The 21,175-nt window shown below is 35.6% G+C and overlaps 1 protein-coding gene across 1 annotated transcript in view; it reads right to left on the reverse strand.

Moving 5' to 3' along the window:
• RAD23B (RAD23 homolog B, nucleotide excision repair protein) overlaps positions 1-21,175 on the reverse strand; it is a 41,167-nt gene that overhangs the window by 10,097 nt on the left and 9,895 nt on the right. The window contains exons 2-6 of the mRNA XM_081262253.1: positions 18,665-18,746; positions 16,941-17,020; positions 13,669-13,937; positions 9,298-9,353; positions 3,822-3,949 (exon numbers count right to left, since the gene is read on the reverse strand). Coding sequence (XP_081118379.1) covers positions 3,822-3,949; positions 9,298-9,353; positions 13,669-13,937; positions 16,941-17,020; positions 18,665-18,746 — 615 coding nt within the window. The remainder of the gene's footprint in view (positions 1-3,821; positions 3,950-9,297; positions 9,354-13,668; positions 13,938-16,940; positions 17,021-18,664; positions 18,747-21,175) is intronic.

The raw sequence follows: 21,175 nt of genomic DNA on the forward strand, positions 1-21,175 counted from the left end.
CTTTTGAAAGAAAAAGGTGACTAAGCTCAAATTGTAAAGTGTATTCAGGAAGTCATTGAGTAATTACTATGCTACAACTAGTGAACAACTAAATGAATGACTGGCAAAACTTTCAGATGGAGCAGCTATGCGTAAGGTTGACAGGCCAAGTGATGATGAAGTGAATGACAAGACAGTTACAGATGCCCTCAGTGCTACAAAAGTTGCTCTTAAGGCATTCTTTTGGGCGGGGGTTGTGCTCTTCTTTAGTACATTCCTGTCTTGGTCTCATTAACTCCAGCTAATGAAGATGAAAAGTTGGTATAGAATTAAAACAAAACAAACACAAACATTCAAGATTCCTACAATGACCATGCTAAGAATGCAGGTGTTGAATGATCTTTCATAGTGTAAAAATCTTTCAAGATCAAAGATTTTCTGAGTATGGAGGGAAAAGCAATCTGATCAAACACAAGTTGTTAAGTAAGAACTGCTTCAATGAATGTTGCTGAAGTGGGATTCTTCTGTTAACTTAAAGCAGAAGTTGTAGTCATAGAAATTCCTAAGGAGACAGATTCCGGAATGAGCGTGACGGAAAAGTGGTATGAGAGGTAGTATGTTCTGATTTTCAAAATAGTGCTTTATCATTATGAACGGTGACAGGAAACTCAAAGCAGGGTTTCTCACCAATAACTTCAGAGAAGTCAGTTGAAGAAAACAACTGAAGAATAGGTTAGTTGATGTTGAAGAAAATCACTATTAACTATCAGTTATTGGTTTCAGTTGACAACAGTTTACTGGGTTCACTGTCTAAGCCTTCAGATAATTTATTTTGTGTTTTTGAATAAAAAGACAATTATATATTTCTGATACTGGGTGCAAGAGCAGAGTACCAATACACTGCTTTCTTTTTTTTCTTTTTTTTTTTTTATTTTTTAGAGTGAGAGAGAGAGAGAGAATTTTAATATTTATTTTTTTTTAGTTTTTGGCGGACACAACATCTTTGTTTGTATGTGGTGCTGAGGATCGAACCCGGGCCGCACGCATGCCAGGCGAGCGCGCTACCGCTTGAGCCACATCTCCAGCCCCCAATACACTGCTTTCAATTTAAATCACTGGGACATTTCTACTACTATTCTGCTAAAAATCAGGATTTTAGTGCTTGCCATCACCAGACAAAGAAGTTCAGAAGCAATCTTTCTGTGGAGAATAACTGGGTACAAAGTAGAGATATTCAGTTATATGACAACCTTTGTGTAATAAAAACTGCTCAAAGTTAAATATTCTTTACTGATCCAATTCTGAGAATGTGTCAGAAAGTACCACATATAAAATTGTTTTCAAAACTCACAAAATAGATATTAAAGAAATTTAAATAATTTGACTCTTAGTTGATGCTTTTTATATGTCTGAAACATTTACCTTCTTGAGTTGTTATAGTTTAAAACTGCAAGAACACTTTCTGAACAACCTATTATGAATACATATACTTTTAGATTTTATAGCTACTACTACTGAAAGGACTTTATCAAATTCTTGGATTTTGAGTTGGGTCTGGTAGTGCATGTGTAACCTCAGTTACTTGGGAGGCTAAAGAATGAGGATCAAAAGTTTGAGATCACCCTAGGGACTTAACAAGACCCTGTTTCAAAAAAAAAAAAAAGAGAGAGTATTACAACTGAATAAGAATAAGAATGGTACATGCTTCTGTTTCCTAATAAACCAGAAGCCAAACCCATAAAATCACAAAGAATAAAGGGTAATGAATGGCAGGGTGATGGCTCACTGCATTAGAAACATAGTGGGCACTAGAAATGAGTATTTGGGGAATTGGTTGCCAATTCAAGTCCTCAGATGAAGTTATTAAGTGTTAGCAAACTATATACAGATTTAGGATCTTGAGTATCTACCCACTTCTCAACAGTTTTGTTAAACTAAAAAGTAAATCAACACTGCTATCGATCTACCTGTAATTTTCACACACGATACAGCTTCTTATTAGGTAAGTGGCCAATAATTCATTTCTTCTTTCCACTCATTCATTTTCACTTATATGTTAACTAGTAACAATTAAAGGTAGACCTTTTTCAGTCTATGAAATCAACCATAAATATATTCAAACACTTTAGACTGTTTCATGAACTTATTTCATCTGTTCTCATATATATATATATATATATATATATATATAGAGAGAGAGAGAGAGAGAGAGAGAGAGAGAGTGTGTGTGTGAGAGAGGAGAGAGAGAATTTTAATATTTATTTTTCAGTTTTTTTCGGTGGACACAACATCTTTGTTTGTATGTGGTGCTGAGGATCCAACCTGGGCAGCACGCATGCCAGGTGAGCGCGCTACCGCTTGAGCCACGTCCCCAGCCCCTTATCTTTTCATATATTTGTATTTAATTTTACATAGCCAGGAGGCTGAGACAGGAAGATAGAAAATTCAAAGCCAGCCATGACAACTTAGTGAGACCCTGTCTCAAAATAAAAATATAAAAAAAGGGTCAGGAATGTAGCTCAGGGGTAAAGTGCCCCTAGGCTCAACCTCTGGTGCCAAAAAAAATAAAATGAGATGCAAGCCAGGCACAGTGGTGAAGAACTATAATCCCAGCTACTATGGAGGTTGAGGCAGGAGGATCTAAAGTTTGAGGTCAGCACAGGCAACTTAGTAAAAACCTGTCTTAGAATAAAATATTAAAAAGGTGGGAATGTAGCTCAGTGGTAGAATTCTCCTGGGTTCAATCCCCCATACTGGTAGAAATAATTGAGGCTTTCCTGAGGCTAGCTGGCAACTAGAAAGGAATTTGCAAGGAATGGGTTACACTGTGATATGTATTCCTCAGAGTTATGATAGTGGATGAGGTTTGTGGCAATTCACAATCAGATCAAAACCTCAGAACACCAAAGAAAATGATAGAACAAAAATGTAAGATTAAAAAAAGATAACCTAGCATCATTCCAAAATTCTGCATTATTTTAGAATGTAAAACACATTTATATCAGGGCACAGTTGCACACAAGTCTGAGACAGGAAGACTGTGAGTTCAAAGCCAGCCTCAGCAATGGCAAAGTGCTAAGCAACTCAGTGAGACCCTGTCTCTAAATAAAGTACAAAAACAGGGCTGGAGATGTGGCTCAGTGTCAAGTTCCTCTGAGTTCAATCCCTGGTACCAAAAAAAAAAAAAGAAAGAAAGAAAAAAAAACCCCACATCTATAAAACTGGCAGATATTCATCCCAATAAAATGCCAAGGGCTTCAAATATCCACAATAACCTATTTATCAAAAACTTTTATTACCACTTAAAAAATAAAGGGAGGACCTATAAAAAGTTCCTTAACTGTTAATGACTATAAACAAGCTAACAAATCCAAATCCAGGCTAGGAATATTACACATGGAGGCACACACCTATAATCCCAACTCTGGAGGCTGAGGCAGAAGGATCCCAAGTTGGAGGGCAGCGTCAGCAATTTAGTGAGACCTTGTCTCAAAATGAAAAACAAAAATAAACACCCCCCTCAAACCAAAGTCTGTCCAGAAAAAACAGAAATTTAAGTTTTTATATTGTCCCCAACACATATTAAAATATGAAGCATGACTCCAAATGGATAGCCAATTGTATAACTCATTTAACCATGTTTCATCCTAACTAAAACTGTACCAGAATGTTTTAGAAAAGGCTGGATTTTATCAATACAAAATGTTAACTAATTCTAGGATAAATAAAAGCATTAATTATCTAGTAAGCATTATTTTTCTCTAGTGAATTCTTTTAAAATCTTTGAGATCTTGATCTTAAAACAAACAATGGAAACAAAACAAAACAAAAGTGTTTCTCACCATTAAAAGATACTCCACTGCTCTGTCAGGGTTGTTGAAACTGGCTCTCAGGGCTGCAATTACTTGCTCTCGTTCATAACCCATTGACATGATCTCAGTTACCATATTCTCGTATGACTGACCTGTCACTAAAAATGGGGCAGGGTATAGAACAAAACATTTAATGTACATTCTCTATACATTTCTTAAGTGTATATATGTATACAGTGTATCAGATACTACTGCTAGGATTACAAAAACAAATAACATATATGCAATAGACAGAATAATGATCCAGAATAAAAATCCCCCAGAAATGTCCATGTCCTAATACCTGGACAAGAGATTTAAAAACCATGTTAGATTACTTGGCAAAGGGCAGTGAACCTATAGGTAAAACTGAGGTTGCTATCATCTGACTTTAAGATAAGGTACCCCCACTGGGCTTCCTGGGTAAGTAGAAGAGGGAGGCAGAGAGGTTAAGGGAGCAAAAGCAGGAGAGAAAAGCTATACTTTTGCCTGTGAGAATGGAGAAAAGACCATAAATTTCAATAAAGTAGGAAGCCTTCAAAAGATGGAAAGGACAAAGAAAGGGTTTTTGCCCAATCTTCAGCAAGAACACAACCCTGTATCAAACTTCTAACCTATAATTCTGTAAGATAATAAATAAGTCTGTGCTGTCCTATACCACTAAGTTTGTGTTAACCTATTACAAGCCAATAGAAAAATAATACATTTCCTAAGTTCAAAAGAATTATCAGGTACAAATTAACAGAGAATTAACAGGAGACTGGGCTGCAAATGTAGCTCTGTGTAGATGCATGCTAGAATTAGTAGGAGATTAGGGAAGGCAACCTATAATAAGAAATACATGAGCTCAATTTTGATAACAGGTAAAGGAGCAATTCAAGCAACTGATTATAACACAGCAAGTTGGCAGTTTTCTTTTGATATCTTTTATTACCAAAAAAGTGGGAGAAAGGTGGTTAGTAAACAAGAAAGTTAGAATCTCCTATACAACACAAGACTGTTGTTATTCCAGTAAGTCACAGCCAGAAGTCTTTCTCCAATCTTCCCTTGGGGATGTGGCTCAGTGGTCAAGTTCCTATCTTGCTTTTCATGAAGAGGGCTGACAACACTTACCAAAACTATCAAGTGAAAGCTGTTTCCCCCCACTAATCTCATCTCACTTAAAATTATCTTCTCCTTTCACCCATGGTCTGGAAACTACTGCCTTTATTGCCACCTCAAAGCTCAAAGATTAGATCTGGTAACCCTCTCTTTTCTCCACCTTCCACCCTTCACTCCCGGAGTAATCATTCCAATCAGCAACTACGGATCAATTATGTATTTCGTTATGTGTCTTGTTTAAACAACTTCGCATGACTCCATCCTCATCTCTTTCAGCAACTGGTACATTTGTCTGCTCTCTTCCACACATGCTGGGTCCAATTCCTCACATTCCTCAACTAATTCCAATAAAGATTTCCCCTTAAATGTGTTCCTCTCCACAGGCTGCCTATCCACCTAAGTGCTTGAACCAGAAAGCTTGATCATTTCAACTTCTTTACCTGCCTTTCCACATCTAATCGGCCAGTATATCTGGTAGCTCCCATCTTTTTTTTTTAATATTTATGTTTTAGTTGCAGTTGGACACAATATTTATTTATTTTTATGTGGTGCCGAAGATGGTACGGAGGGCCTCACACTTGCTAGGCGAGCGCTCTACCACTGAGCTACAATCCTGGCCCTTCCATCTTAAAATCATAACCCAAACCCATCTAGCTCCTTTCTCCACTGCCATCACTCAAGATCAGCTCACAGCAACCACTGGTCTGGTTTATACTCTGCCCCCAGACCTACCACCCACTCTTTAGCCAGCAGCAAAAATGAGCCTTTGAAAAAGAAAAAACTCAGCTCAGGCTCTCCACCATCAGTAATCCTCCTCTACCCACAACCATCCTGAGTTTCTCAACAGGTCATCTTCCCTGCCGAGAACCTTCATGTGTGTAGCCTTCTATGGAGCCAGATCCTTCACACATTCCAGTTCTAAAATTAAAAGTGACAGTGTCAGAGAGGTATTGCCTAGCTATCTTAAGTAGAACTATTTTCCTTTGTAGAAACTCTCTGTATTAAAATCATTTAACATGATTTATAATTTATTTTTTTCTATTCCCATCCAAACACAGGTTCAGCCGAGCAGGGAACAGTGTCATTTTGCATATTTTTTCTATAGACTTTTCAAAATCTAAAGGTACTTTAATAGCAAAAACAAACAAACAAACAAAAAAAAACCCTAAATATGAAGTTTGTCCCTCCGAGGATGCAAGTGTTAATAGTGCTCTGTGTGGCAAAATGAGATGGAGACCCTCACTTATTTATCTAAAAGTGAATTATAAAAGAGCCCCTCCTCACTCTCCAGTTTCTTGTCTCACCACAGGAGCCTTCCCTCTTATACTTCTACCATCCTCCATGGAACCTTTACCAGAACACAGATGGGCAGATGTCAGTACCACATACTCATACTTGAACCTCCAAAACTGTATAAGCTAAACAAACCCCTTTTCTTTATAAAGCAGAGAGCCTCAGGTATTTCACTCCAGTTAAACACACATACACATACACACACACACACACACACACACACACACACACACACATATAAAACCTTTCTTTTCCCATCCCATAAACACTAATTTGTTTTTGTGTGCACCAAGGATTGAACCCAAAGGTGCTTAACCACTGAGCCACATCCCCAGCCCCTTTTAGTTTTTATTTTGAGAGGGTCTTGCTAAATTGCTTAGGACCTCACTAAATTGCTAAAGCTGGCCTTGAAATCACAATCCTCTTGCTTCAGCCTTGAGCCATGAGATTATGGGGATGTGCCATTGCTTCTGGCTACTTTTTAATATTCTTTTATTTTCCTAATCATCTATTGATGAAATTCTAGCACAGATCCACTCAAGTTGGCAAAATACTCTCCATCACCTAGTTTCCACATAGAAAAATAGATATCAATATTAACGAAATTAAGACATATGGAAGATTATATTTTTTGACATCATATATTTCATTTAGTTCTCAAAACAACCCAATGAGAAAGGTTTATTCTCATCGCCTTTTAACTACAAGGAAATTAAGGCTTAGAGATTATTACTAAGGTGATCAAGGTATCAATGGCTGGTAAATAACGGCACAAAGATACACAGAGACTGTGAGTCCAGAATACCTTACACCCAGTCATTGTACCACACTTCCTAAAATCTTATTTCTTAATTACTCAAGTTATTAAAAAATAAAAAAGACATGTCAGTCAGCAATCTGATACTTTTTAGATCTTAAAAGTACAAGCACATACAGTTGTACAAGGGACCATGTCATTCTTCAAGACTATAAGCAGTCTGATACTTATAGAAAAACTGGGGAGAACAAACAAAAGACAAAGCTAGTAATAAGGTTGAAGTGGCAATAAACATCCTTACATATTTCATTAAGAATGAGTTCTAGACTTATTCCAACCAACAATAATCCCATCAAAGTTGCCTTCTAGAAAGTCTACTCTCGCAGGGAGAAAGATCAAAACAAAGAAATGTTAAGAGTCAGGGTAAGAAACTAAACTAAGGCAACTAAGTAAGTGGCAGTGGAAACAAATATTCTGGAGACTTGAAAAGAATCAATCAGACTCACTGGGCCAAGGCAGACAGAGGATAATGCCAACTGTGAGGGAAAGGGTAGATAATGGTGTAAACAAGTTAGAAAACAAAGGCAAAGAATTGACGAGTGGAATAAAAAGTTGAGTCAATTTGAAATATAAGATATTTATGAAGGATGAAAGTTTTCTAACTGGTAATTTAAATAAATGAGTTTGGGAGTTCAGAGGGGTCTATATAATGGAGTTAAAACTTGGGGAATCCTTATGACAAATGCATGGTACTGTCTATTTCCAAAGTGTAGACTCTGAACTATGGCCTTAAAACAGAACCATAGAAAAACTTATATATTTTAGGGGCAGGTAAAATAAAAAGAATTAACTAAAAAGTCTGAGAAGAATGGTATGAGATACACATCAGGAAATGAGCAGTGTCAATGCCAAAGAAGGACAGTTTGAAGAAGTAGGAAAGCAATCCGGAGACCAGGTAGATGAAAGATTACAGGACAAAGGGGCAGTGGTGCGCACCTGTCATTCTGGCTACTCAGGAGGCTGAAGCAGGAGGATCAAGAGTTTAAGTCCAGGTCAGGCAACTCAGCAAGACCGTGACTCAACATAAAAGATATGTTGGGGATGAGCTCAGTGGTTGAGTGCTCTGGGTTCAATCCTGACACAAGGGGAAAGAAAAAGAGCAAAGAATTCTGGGACTAGAAAGCTGAGAAGGGGTGCTCCAGGAGACATAAAGATATAAAAGAAAGACATTGCCACTTCCACCAGAGGTTAGGTGTAGCAAGAGCAGGCAGAGCCTTGAATAATATCAGGGGCATATGCCAGGTGGTCCCACCTTTGAAGCTATAGAACAGTTTACCATTGTCTGGGTAACCTCCTTCTACAGCTGTTCTAATACCTTTGTAATAGTTCCCTAAGATTCGGCCTTTCTATGTTTGAAGTAAAGCAATTTCTGTCATCCTGATTAGATGCCAACTGCTATAGTACTTGGTGGCAAAGTAGTCCCAGTTAGCAGTCCCTCAAAGATGGAAATCTGGTTTTGATATATTCATGAACTATTAGGTATTAGGGTATCAGGGAAGTCCAAGCCCAGGGAGGTCAGAGGACCAACCCCACATCCCCATAGGCACTGTTGTTAGAATCCTACTGCTGCAGGAGCCCATACTGATCCCACCTGTTCCCAGACAATAAAACAGTACTATACCAGAGATAGTACAAAGGAGGGGAGCTGGTTTTTGAAAAAACACGAGTGAAGGCAGAGGAAAAGACTGTATTCAATAGATACAATTAAAAGTTAGGATGTTAGGATAGGAGGGCTGGAGATATAGCTCAGTTGGTAGAGTGCTTGCCTGGCAGGCACAAGACCCTGGGTTCCATCCCTAGCACCGCCAAAAAAAAAAAAAAAGGAAAAGTTAGGATAAAAAGGCATTTACTTGCTGTAAGTCAATAAAGTCAATACAAGGGACAAGATATAAATGAGAACCTCTAGGGTCAATGGGTAGGCATGAAAACTAAATGTGAATAACGTGAAGTATGGGGGCAGATGGAAGAATTTATTCCCTTTCAAAGACACTTTGTAACAAACTCACATTAGGAAATACAAATTACTTGCTATAAGGAACGGAATATGCTTAACATTAACTGTAAGAGTGAATTCTGAAAAACAACATTAAAAAATATTGTAGTCTTTGGTGATAACCCTGCTGAATAATTATTTAGATCAATTATTTTACAGCTAGACTATTAAAAAAACATGAAAATTAATGCATTATTGTAATCTTAAAAACTAACTTAAAATTCTTCCCTACCTCTAAGGTTATATACAAGGTAAATACTTACCAAGTGCACTTGTTGCATCTTCAAAAAGGTTTGACCGAGAAGCATCTCCTGATGTACTGTAAAGTTTTTAGAAAAGGCACATTTCACTAAGTATGTAATATTTAATTTATATTACTTTAGTAAGTATCCCATTTGTAAAGAGATTCTTTGTCTTTAATATGAAGTTTGGCTATAGTGCTTAAACAGTCTTGTCCAGGTTAACCCCAAAAACTTCACTGTTAACATTTTAAATTTGGGGGAAATTTTCAATCTCAATCCTCCTTCTATTTTGAGAACTCATCATTTAAAATGCCCAAAGTTACAAAAGTTAAAGACAGCTTATTCTATTTAAGAAATATGAAAAGATAATAATAGACAAACAAAATAATGCACGAATCAAGTTGCAACAGAGAAATACCAAAAGCAGTACACTGTAGAATGTCCATTCAGAAAACATGAGGAAACTCCATACTGAGGTTTATGGACAACTCCAAAAGACAAAACTAAAACAACATATACTTCAAAAAATATAGCATATGAAAAAAAAAATGCAGATGTGGGATAGCTTCAAGTTCTAACCTAAAGGAAACCAATGAGTCTAGTATAAAAAATAAACAAGTTATAAAATACCATGAAAAAAAAATGGATGAAGAAAAATAAACTGAAGGGCTGGGATATAGCTCAGTTGGTAGAGTGCTTGCCTTGCATGGATAAGGCCCTGGGCTCTAATCCCCAGCACCACAAAAAACAAGAAACAAAAAACACAAAAAATAAAAAATGAGTTGAAGTTTACAAATGTGGCAAAGGTACTAATTAGAAGTTTAAATGAATACACACACATATACTCTTACATCTCCATTTCAATTTTAAAAACAAAAATACATCATGCATCAAAGTTCTGAGAAGGCCTTTGTAGTATAGCAAGAATTAGGGAATCCAAGTTTGATTCATAAATTATTTAAACTTTCTAAGGCCTCAGTTTCTCCATCAACACCATGAGGTCAACTATAATAGTATCAAATACTCCGAAGTATTGTAGGTATGATTACTACCAGTGAAGTACTCAGGAAAGTACCACCCAATATGATTATGATCACAACAATCTTTTGGTACAACTGAAATTTCTTCATTAACTAAACAGTAAAATTAAACTTGTTGAGTCAAGTGGAGCACAACTTCAAAGCCGGACTCAGCAATTCAGCAAGGCCCTAAGCAACTTAGCAAGACTCTGTCTCAAAATAAAAAGGGCTGGGATGTGGCTCAGTAGTTAAGCACCCCTGGGTTCAATCCTTGGTACCAAAACAAAAAACATGTTCAGAAGGTAACATTTCAAAAAGAATATTTAAAAACTAATTTTCCTGCCCAAGGTCCCTACCACAGAGACAATGACTAATGTCAATTTCTATTTTAAAAAATGACTTGTCTTGCGTGTGTTTGTGGTTTTCTCACCTAATAATCATTCCACGTCAATACAATCAGATCTATCTCAATTTTTTTCTCCACACATGCATAATATTCAATTTAATGGACCAAATCAAGCTCTTAAAGAATGTATACTGGGTTTTCCAATCTTTATTCTTAAAGTTTTTCTCTTCTTCTCCACTAGTCCTCAGCTCCATTTTTTGAATTAAATCTTAATTGATCTGTATCTTAAATTCCTGGTTGGTTCTACTTCCAGCCTATTCCACAAGTTTCCAATGTGAGTCATTCCAGTTTTAATCATTACTACACAACAGATTTTAGTATTTGCTAGAACTAATTTCCTATAGAATAATTTGCACTAATTTCACAAATTGTTTTAAAAATTCTCTTTGAAGGATTAAAGACTTTAAAAAACCACCACTCTTCAATCTTGACTCTGCCTCACCACTTTTTCCCTCCCAGACCACAGGGGAAACCACTCATCAGTTAAGTATGCCAGAACTTTGCTACTTTTTCCTAAACAGTAACAGGCCAATGCACAAAAATATAGAATGTAGTTTTACAGCTGTTGTTTGGTTTATGGCTATTGCCTATACTGTTTTACAACTATTTTATTCAATAAAAAGCCTCAAAATCACATTCATTTAATATGCTTACATACTGTACTTTAGCTATCAAGGTTTCTCAAGTTTTAGTAAGCATTGAGAATTCACCAGGAAGAGTTTGTGCAAATACAGAATTCTGGGATCCACCCCTAGATAATTCTAATTCAGAATCTGGGGATTAAGAATTAATTTCAAACAAATTCCCAGTGATGCTGATTGCTGCCTATTGATTACTAACTACACTTTGAGTAGCACTGTTCTCTAGTATGAATAATACACAGGTCAAGTTCTTCCCTTATTGATTGATATTTAAGTTAATTTGAATTTGTCCTCTACTACACACAATACAATCTTTGTACACAAGTGCCATTACTCTAAAGCAGATATCATCTAGTAAAATGTACACTACAACAGACGGCTTTCAAAGAGCAAAAGTGACCTAAAGAAACATGTTCCTAAAAACTAAACATCAAGTTAGCAGTGAAGGACAAACTTCCTAACAACACACATACTCATTCCACATTTATCTCCTGATAATTATTCACAAAATTCCGTACTTTACAGAATTCTAGAGGTCTTACAGCACAGATGAAGGAACTAAGGCACATTAAAGCAGCTTGTTTTCGGAGTGTCCTTCATTCTTCTCATCCTGTATTATCCTCCTCTGAGATGGGTAATTTTGAAACATAAGAATAAGTAGCTAGCATACAAAAATCCAATTAGTGTCTGCTTTCCCGAACCACTGACCATCAACTCATTTATGCAACTCTGTAGATCTGATAAGGTAATCACAACTCTTCAGACTAGGTATACTATACCCCCAGGAAAAAAAGAAAAATAGAAATATAAAAAAATAAAATGATGACATCAGCACATTAAAATATACTAGCCAGTTATGAATTTCTCACTGTGAGATTTTAAAGGAGCTTAAAGCAATTAGAAAATAAGACATACTATAATGATTCCACATATTAAAGTTCACAATGTTTAAGTGGTTTGGGGAATCAGTGTGTTAAGTTTGTACCTTACTTTCATATAGACTGATCAACACCTCTTTCATGTAACAGCTTAACTTGACCCTGGGTATCTCCCATCATAAGAGAGTTGAATACTTTTCTAGTTCTGCAAGGGAAAGATGGCTCAAATTGGTGCAAGCCTGTAATTCCAGTAGCTCGGGAGGCTGAGACAGGATGATTGGTGAGTTCAAAGCTAGCCTCAGCAAAAGCAAGGAACTAAGCAACTCAGCTTAGAGACCCTGACTCTAAATAAAATACAAAATAGGGCTGGGGATGTGGCTTAATGGACCAGTTCAATCCCTGGTTCCCACCCCCACTCCCGCCCGACAAAAAAGATGGCTCAAATTAGGCAATGGTGCCACACAATGTTAATAGACAAAAATTCTAGGCAAACACAGGGAAAATATTATATTTCCTAAGCCCACAATATATTTACAGCATGGGTCCAGGTGACCCAGACTCCTTCAAACATGGCTGACTGGGTTAGATGCAGAAAACACACTTAAAGACAGAACACCAAAATGAAGTAGTTTTGAGTTACCCACAGTGAACCATAACCTGAAAATATTAAGTGAAATTTCCAGAGATAAATTATTTGTAAATTTTAAATTGTGTACCGTTGTGAGTGGCATGGTGAAATCTGTGCAAAAGTTCTGTCTAGAACATGAAGCGGCTATACTATGTATAAGACCTACCTGTTAAGTCTATATTATACTTTATATATGAAAGACTCATGTGTTAACGTCTTGGCCCCCAATAGAGTAATGTTTAGTGATGGGGCTTTTAGAAAGTGGATCATGAGGGCTCCAACCTCACAAGTGGATCAATACTGATACCTGAATTAACTCCTGGGGTGCTGAAAATGATAGGCAATGAGGCATACTTGGAGGAAGCAGGTCACTGGGGGGAATGACCTTTCGGGAAAAGTCACTTCTTGTCCCTGACCTATGCAACTCCCCCTTCCTGGCTGCAGGAGCTGAGCAGCTTTCCTTTACCACATCCTGACCAACACAGTCACTTAGCAGTCTCAGTCATCAGAGCTACTGTTGAGGTATCAAAGTGTTAAGTCACACACAGATTGCCAAGGTCTACAATACAATAAGACATTTTGAGAGAGTCTATATTCTATTGTAACTTTTATGACAGTGTATTGCTATAATTGCTTAAAATGCATTAGTTGTCATTAATACACTGGTAATGTGTGCCCATATTCCTATAGTAAACTATGAATACAGATCCAAACACATGGTTTAGTCAAATTTCAAAGTTTGGGGAGGGGGACAGTAGATAAGAAATCATTTTTTTTAATCAAAATTAATACATGCAAAAGTTCTTAATCCAGTTCTTACCTATCACTTGATGTTGGGCTGGTAGCCGCTGGTGTCTCCACTGGCTTTTCTGCAGCTTTCTCTTGCTGAGTTGCACTAGTAGGTGCAGGTTCAGAAGATGCTGTCGTTGTTGCTGGAGTGATAGATGCAGGTGTGGAAGTGGGGGCCAAAGCAGGGGTGGGTGTTGGAGCCTGAGTCACAGCTGTTGCTGTGGAGGAACTAACTGTGGTAGTAGTGGCAGAACTTGATTGCTGAGTTGGTGCTGGTGCTGGTGTTGTCACTGCTTTGGGCTAAATATATTAAAAAGGAAAATAATTATGAAAAAATACATCATTACATGAAAATACATCATATGAACTATATTCTCATGATGCTACCAACACCAATACAAAATTACAACTTGAACATGATTTTGTAAAAGAATATAATTATCAATACCAACACTTTGTTACTCTTGCATATTCAATATAATTTCCTTGAAATGCAACTGTAATAAGAAGTTTGATTATTAATGAACATGCTAAATATTCTGTGGCATTTTAGGAGGGGGAAAACTAATATAGAATGTAAATCAACAGGTACAAGTACAAAAAGGTTAACAATATTTTGAGATATATAAACAAAAAAATTAAGACCAAATGAATTTATAAGCACACACTCAGTGCTTTCTGAATTAGAAGCAGAGCCATAAGCTTCCCAGAGCAAAAATGCAATTACGTATGTATGAAAATCATACTGTATGGGCTCTATTCTCCTGGGGTCCATCAATATCCACTATCTGTTTAGCTCATAACTTTCCTAAGAGCAAAAAAAAGAGTTAACTGTTTTGGTGGAAGATGTGATTAAAATGCAACATGATTTGCTGTAAAAGTCAACAAACTGTAAAAGCTATGAGCTGCCTTGTATTTAATTTGAGGTAACAGACAGGATGTTAGAAAAAAGTACCTACTGCAAGGTCAGGGGAGAAGGTTTCAAAAAATACCAGTACCCTTTTACTCCCTTTATTCCTATTCCAGGACTCCTAGAGCTCGCTCTATGACGTTCTTTCTTTCTTTTTTTTTTTTTTTTAGTTGTAGATGGACACAATATCTTTATTTATTCTTATGTGTTGCTGAGGATCCAACCCAGTGCCTCACACGTGTGAGGCGGGTGCTCTACCACTGAGCTACAGCCCCAGCCTTCTATGACGTTCTTAATGGCCAATACAATACTCAAGATTATCAATATTCTTTTTTTTTTTTTTGAGGGGTGGTAGGGAAGGACCAGGGATTGAACTCAGGGGCACTCCACCACTGAACCACATCCCCAGCCCAATTTTTGAATGTTTTTATTAGAGACATGGTCTCACTGACCATTGCTGAGGCTGGCTTCAAACTTGTGTAGCCTCCCTGCTGGGATTACAGGCATGCGCCACTGCGCTTGGCCTTATCAATATTCTTTAAATACCAATGTTAGCAGAAATCCTTATGCAATGAGTTATTCTGGATAAACTGGAGCTTCACAAGGGTAAGGATTTCTATTTTTAGCACTAAAACATATTAACTGATCTAGATTAAATGCTTTATTTAAATTATCTGTGATTAGATGATTACTGTAGTAGACCAATGTCCCTATTTCCACAAAGTAATACTTGACCCTTATTCCTGACAGTACCAAGCCCCTTGGCTTTTGAAGTTTTTCTTCTTGCTTTTGATCTTAATTGGTTTCTCCTCTCTCCCTGTAACAAGGTCTTGCTTCCATAATGCCTAACTAATAGTTGGTTTCTGTTATAAACTTCAAAATAAAACAACAATGATTATCATCAGGATTCTGTGTAATAAATAGAGTACCAAGTAGCTATTCCTGGAAAACATGCACTTATTCTGACATCTTTTCTGCTTAATTCTTACAGTCTGAATAGTCAAGGTTAATGCAATACCAAAGGACTATGTTAACAATAACAAAACATCCAAATGTATGCCTATCTTATTCCCCCTTATGTAATATGTATAAAACTAGATTAAAAAATAACTTTACAAAGGAAGGAAATTATGGCATATGCTACACAAAACAGATGAACCTTGAAGACATTATGCTCCAAGTCACAAAAGGACAAATATTGTAGGATTCCTCTTAAAGAGGACAAATTCAGAGACAGAAAAGTAGAATGTTAGCTGCTAGGGGCTGAAGAGAAGAAGAATAAGAGTATTTAATGAGTACAGAGTTTCAGTTTGGGAAAATAAAATTTTTGAAGATGAATGGTGGTGATATTTGTACAGCAATGTGCTATATCCCTTATGCGCTACTAAACTGTATACTTGGAAATAGTTAAATTGATAGATTTTGCATTATGTATATTAAAACTAGATGATACAGGTTTTCCCACTTGATTCCTTCTCTGTATTTAAAGCTGAACTTTTAATAAGTACTTTAAGTATAGCTAAATGGCTCTTCTTGGATTAAAAAATTTTCAAGTCTATCTAAACCATTTAGCTGCTTTTTGTTTCTCAGTACATATAATTATTAAGTTATTTCATTTTCTACTATCAATTATGTAGTGACTTTGAAAATAACCTTTATATTTATTCCATTTTTGATCTTTGATGAACTTGTTTTAATTAATTCAAACTCACACTCAATGCTATAACACTACTTGCTATTGTTTGGGTTGCCTCACTTCCTCCCAACTCAAGTAGTTTAATCCCAAAGTTTTATTTTAAGGTATTAAGAACATGAATAATCAATCTTACTATGGTGTTTAGAGGAAGGGTCTTTGGAAATTGATGAGATCATTAAAATGGAATCCTTATGTCTAAATTCTGATCCAATGAACCTTTTTCTTATAAAAATTATCTACCTTAGGTACTTCATTATAGTAATGAGAAGCTCTTCTTTCTCAGATTAAGACAATCAACTAATGAGTTTATATTACACACCTTTTCTGCCTTGAGGAGTTTGTAACATTTAGCATATAACTTACCAAGCCCCTTTAAAGTACCCTTAATTAAAATTCCCAGAATAACACTTACTAGGTTTCTAAGCATAATTTAAATCACATGGTTATTTAACTACTCCAGCAAAAACAATTAATACATTTCATATTTCAACTGTTTTAATTTATATAAAAATTATGTTAAAACTACAAATGTATAAAACCATTAACTTTATGGTTGACTCAAGTAAATTTAAAAAATGACAGTTTCGTATGTAATCCTATGGAATGTATATAAATTCTGTCCACTGAGTGGACTTGAGTCATTCTTTTTTAAAAGACTAACATGCATAAAGACACACAGAATGAGGATGAAACTTACTTTTGTCACCATAACCACCACAAAGTTTTTCTCATCAATTTTGTATTCTTTGAGAGCAGTATCATCATTGAGGATTTTGCCTATATATTCATAGGAAAAACAATGTTTTTTAAGGCACAGTAATCTTTGACACATAAATGAAGTCAAAACAACTTTCTATTAATCACCAATGTTAATTCTATCAATTCCTGTCCCAAAGAAAATCATTATCCAATCAGTCAAGATAAAAATGAATGGAAATACAATTTAAAAAGGCATAAGCATTTGACTAAGTGATGTCAAACATATCTACTACACACAGAATGCCAAACAATTTTTAAAACTGTTATTAATTATATAAAAGACTTGCTGGGCAAGGAAATATAAAACAGATCCTGAGAAACGGGAGATTATAAAGACAAAGACAATTAAATACCGTGATTACTTTCATATTCGTTAGAAAATAACCCACATTCTCTCTCCTGATGGAAGGAAAGAACAACAAAACTTCCTTCTCCTAAAAACCAGATACGTAACAATTCAGAAATATTCCAATGTTAGAAATGTAAGATACTTGGGCTAGGGATGTGGCTCAAGCGGTAACGTGCTCGCCTGGCATGCGTGGGGCGCTGGGTTTTATCCTCAGCACCACATAAAAATAAAATAAAGATGTTGTGTCCACTGAAAAACTGAAAAGTAAATATTTTTTAAAAATTCTCTTTAAAAAATAAAAAAGAAATGTAAGATACTAAAAGACACTTCAGAAAATGACATGGTATACAAGAAAAGAGAAGATGGTACAGAACTTGGTAATGTACAAAGTAAACAAATGCAGTTATACTAAGAGTCAGGACTCCTTGAGGTTTCCGTTTCCTTAATTTAGTTTCTCATTTTTAAAAATTACTGCATCAAAAGCTGCAATTATCAAACCAGAAAGGAACAGTGTCTCTATTTTTTATAGGAATTAGACAACAGGCTGACAGAAACCAAAAATTGCAGTTCTATGCCTAAGACATCTTTTTAGGTTTCTGAATTCTGACCTATAAAAATACTGGGGTTGGATCACAAGGCTGGCATTTTTTCTAAACCATCTTAAAGAAATACTACGAAATTTTATCCAGCAAAGACAAAAGAATCTGCAGGCAATCAAAGACCACTGTATTGATAACTATAACAACATCGTTCAGTACTTCCTTTGAAGAACAAAGAGAATTTTTTCTCAACTAAATTTGGGTTTTGAGTCTACTTTTAACATACCTTGTCCTGGTTACCAATGAGGCTAATTAAATTTGCAATTTCCTATTCACATCTTTAGTTTTTCATTTTTAAAACTGGATCATCCTTTCCTTATTGATTTATAAGAAGTCTTAATATAAATTTAATTTTACAGGAATGATTTCGAGCACATAAACAAACACAATCAGTATAACCATTTAATACAGATTAAAAAAACCAAAATGCTGTTTGATTAAAAACACAAAAGCCAATTACATGATGCTTTAAAAAGATGAAAATACATAAAAATTATACCATTCAATGGAAAATATGTAGGGAAAATGTGAATAAAGAGAAGATTGAATATTAATGCCATATTCAAGTGACTGCTTTCATCACTTTTATCTATACAATTATGTTTCTGACAGAATCAATTTGAATATAGTATAATTTATAAGATAACATTTCTGAAACTAAAAGAATGTCACTATAAACAAGACAGTATATTAATTTCAATATTTAATTCATACCTGCATAAATTAATTTTTGGCCTGCCACTGGAAAGGCATCTTTCCCCTTTTCAGATTCAATCTTCTCTTTCAGTGCTTTCACCTATAGGAACAATAAAGATTTTTTTTTAAAAGCCTAAACAAAAAGTGACAATCCACACATTAAATAATGCAAAATTAAAATTTTAATATTTTAATTACAAATACTTCCAAAAACTACAATTATGTCTTTCTAATATCACACCCCCAAACTTACCATTAACTTGTACTTATAGATACAAAAGACATAAATCTTCCCATTACACACAGATTTTAAGAACTTCACTAGTTGACTTGACAAATTAAAACAAAGATCTGAAAATCAAAGATTTGGTTTTGCATAAAAAGTTTATGGGCTTATTTCCCAGAGTAGGAAAGTAAAGAAAAGTATTCTAAACTGGTCTCATCCATAATAATACTTCAGTATTAAAGGTTAAATATGAATGTTAAAAGGTAAATGACTCATTTTTAAGAGTGTTGTAATATTTCATTATAATCACCCCTGGGTTTTACAAAGACCAATTAAAACAACTGAGGAGTTCACAGTACAGTATTTAAAAAAAAAAAAAAAAAAACTTTACAGGTGGTTCAAAGTTCAACTAAGGCTGAGAACTACTGTGATAGTAACTGACAAGAAAGGATGGTACAAGAGTAAAAACATCAAGGGAACTTGGCTTTTCCATGTGCGTCAATGGAACGTTATTTTTTGATAATGGGTATTGAATCAAGGAGCACTTTGGTCACTCAGCTCTGTCCCCAATCCTTTGTAAAAGTTTTTTATTTTGAGACAGGGTCTCACTAAGTTGCTGAGGTTGGCCTCAAACTTGGTGATCCTCCTGCCTTAGCTTACTGAGTCGCTGGGATTATAGCGGTGTGACACTGCACCAGGCTGGAACTACATTATTTTAAAAGCACAAGGATCAAGGCGGAGATTCCATTTCCTCCAATTTTCCAGACTAGTTTTGAAAATTGTCTAAGTAAACTGTTCTGAGCCTATGTTAAGGGGATAAAGATAGATGCTTTGTTAAAAAAAAAAAAAATAGATTGGACTTTTTATTTAGCTTCAAATACATTAACATGCAAAATCCACATAATCCTTAAAATTCTGGAACCAATGAAAATACCATCCACTCCATTTCACAGATGAAGAGAGAGAACCAAAATCATCTATCTCTGTGACTTAAAACTTTTAAAGCATTTTGTAAATGCCACAGTAATCACCCTTGCTACACCAATCTTCCAGAAATGGGTCAGTAGTATCACTGCTATTGACATTCCTCAATATCCAGAGATCTCAACAAATTATTTTCCACTGTTCCAAATGTCAAAGATAAACCTAAAACAAGATTTTTTTTAAAAAGAACCCAGAAAATCAAGTCAGCAAACTTGAGAATAACAAATTACATACCCTTATCTAATGTATACTGTTTTTTTCTATTAGATGATAAAACTGTGAGTAAATTCAGCTCTCAGTACAGGACATAGTGGTTGAGCATATAGTGTGTGCTTATTTATTAAGTGCTGAATAAATAAGTGACCATAAAAGTAATATGAAGGAAATAAAAAGATAGATATGAAACCAAAGAAACAGCAAGAATAGCATTTTGCTGTCTGAATGAGTAAGGTAATAAAGACAAATTAATACACAGTCATCCAACAGAAATGGATGGAGTATAAAAACATCATTATTATTAAACAAATTAGATCAAAGAAAGTACCTGAACTAGATTTTGGAATGGGTTCAATGAGCTGTCCAAAATTTTGGTGTCATTTCTTCATCTCAATAACAATGATATTTACTTCCAATCCATTTAAGTCATCTCACAGGACACAGGCTGAATTGTGTCATCCATAAAATTATTGTATCTTTGAAATTACAAGTTAACAATCATCTATTTCTGCTGGTTCTCAACAACTCTTCATTACACTTGCTCCAAAGCCTCGCAGATACTTTGGTCCCTAGTCTCTGCCTTCACTTCAATCTTCACTACCACTCTCTTGGACAACACTGCCATTCCTCCTATCACCTTCTTCCTAATATCAGACTCCTTTATCTTTCCAGCGCTTCTGTTAGGCAAAATTCTCTACATGAACCAACATAATGTAATCTCTAGCAGTATCCCAATCACTCTACAATGTCAAACTCTTCCACCTGATTTAGCTAATCTGAACCTTTTATATATCTGACTCTATACACATTTACATCCAGTCTTGAAAATACTCCTGGAGAAAAGGAAAGATACTCATCATCTGTTATCCTGACCAGCCCTCTCCTCCAAATCTGATGCCCAACACCCCCTCCCCTGCTCTGCAAAGTCTGCTTTCTACTTTATTCAAAACAGAAAATATCAGAGAAGAACTCATCCTCAACTTCCTGCCACAGGACTGACACATCTTATCACATCCACATCTATCTAATCTCCTCTCTTCCCATTAACAAAAGTGCTATCCCTTCTTTCCACTTGTTCTGACTCCCCCTCCAGTGAATAGTCT

Source organism: Spermophilus citellus (genome assembly GCF_964194105.1).
Source record: "Spermophilus citellus genome assembly, chromosome: 2".
Classification (NCBI taxonomy): domain Eukaryota; kingdom Metazoa; phylum Chordata; class Mammalia; order Rodentia; family Sciuridae; genus Spermophilus; species Spermophilus citellus.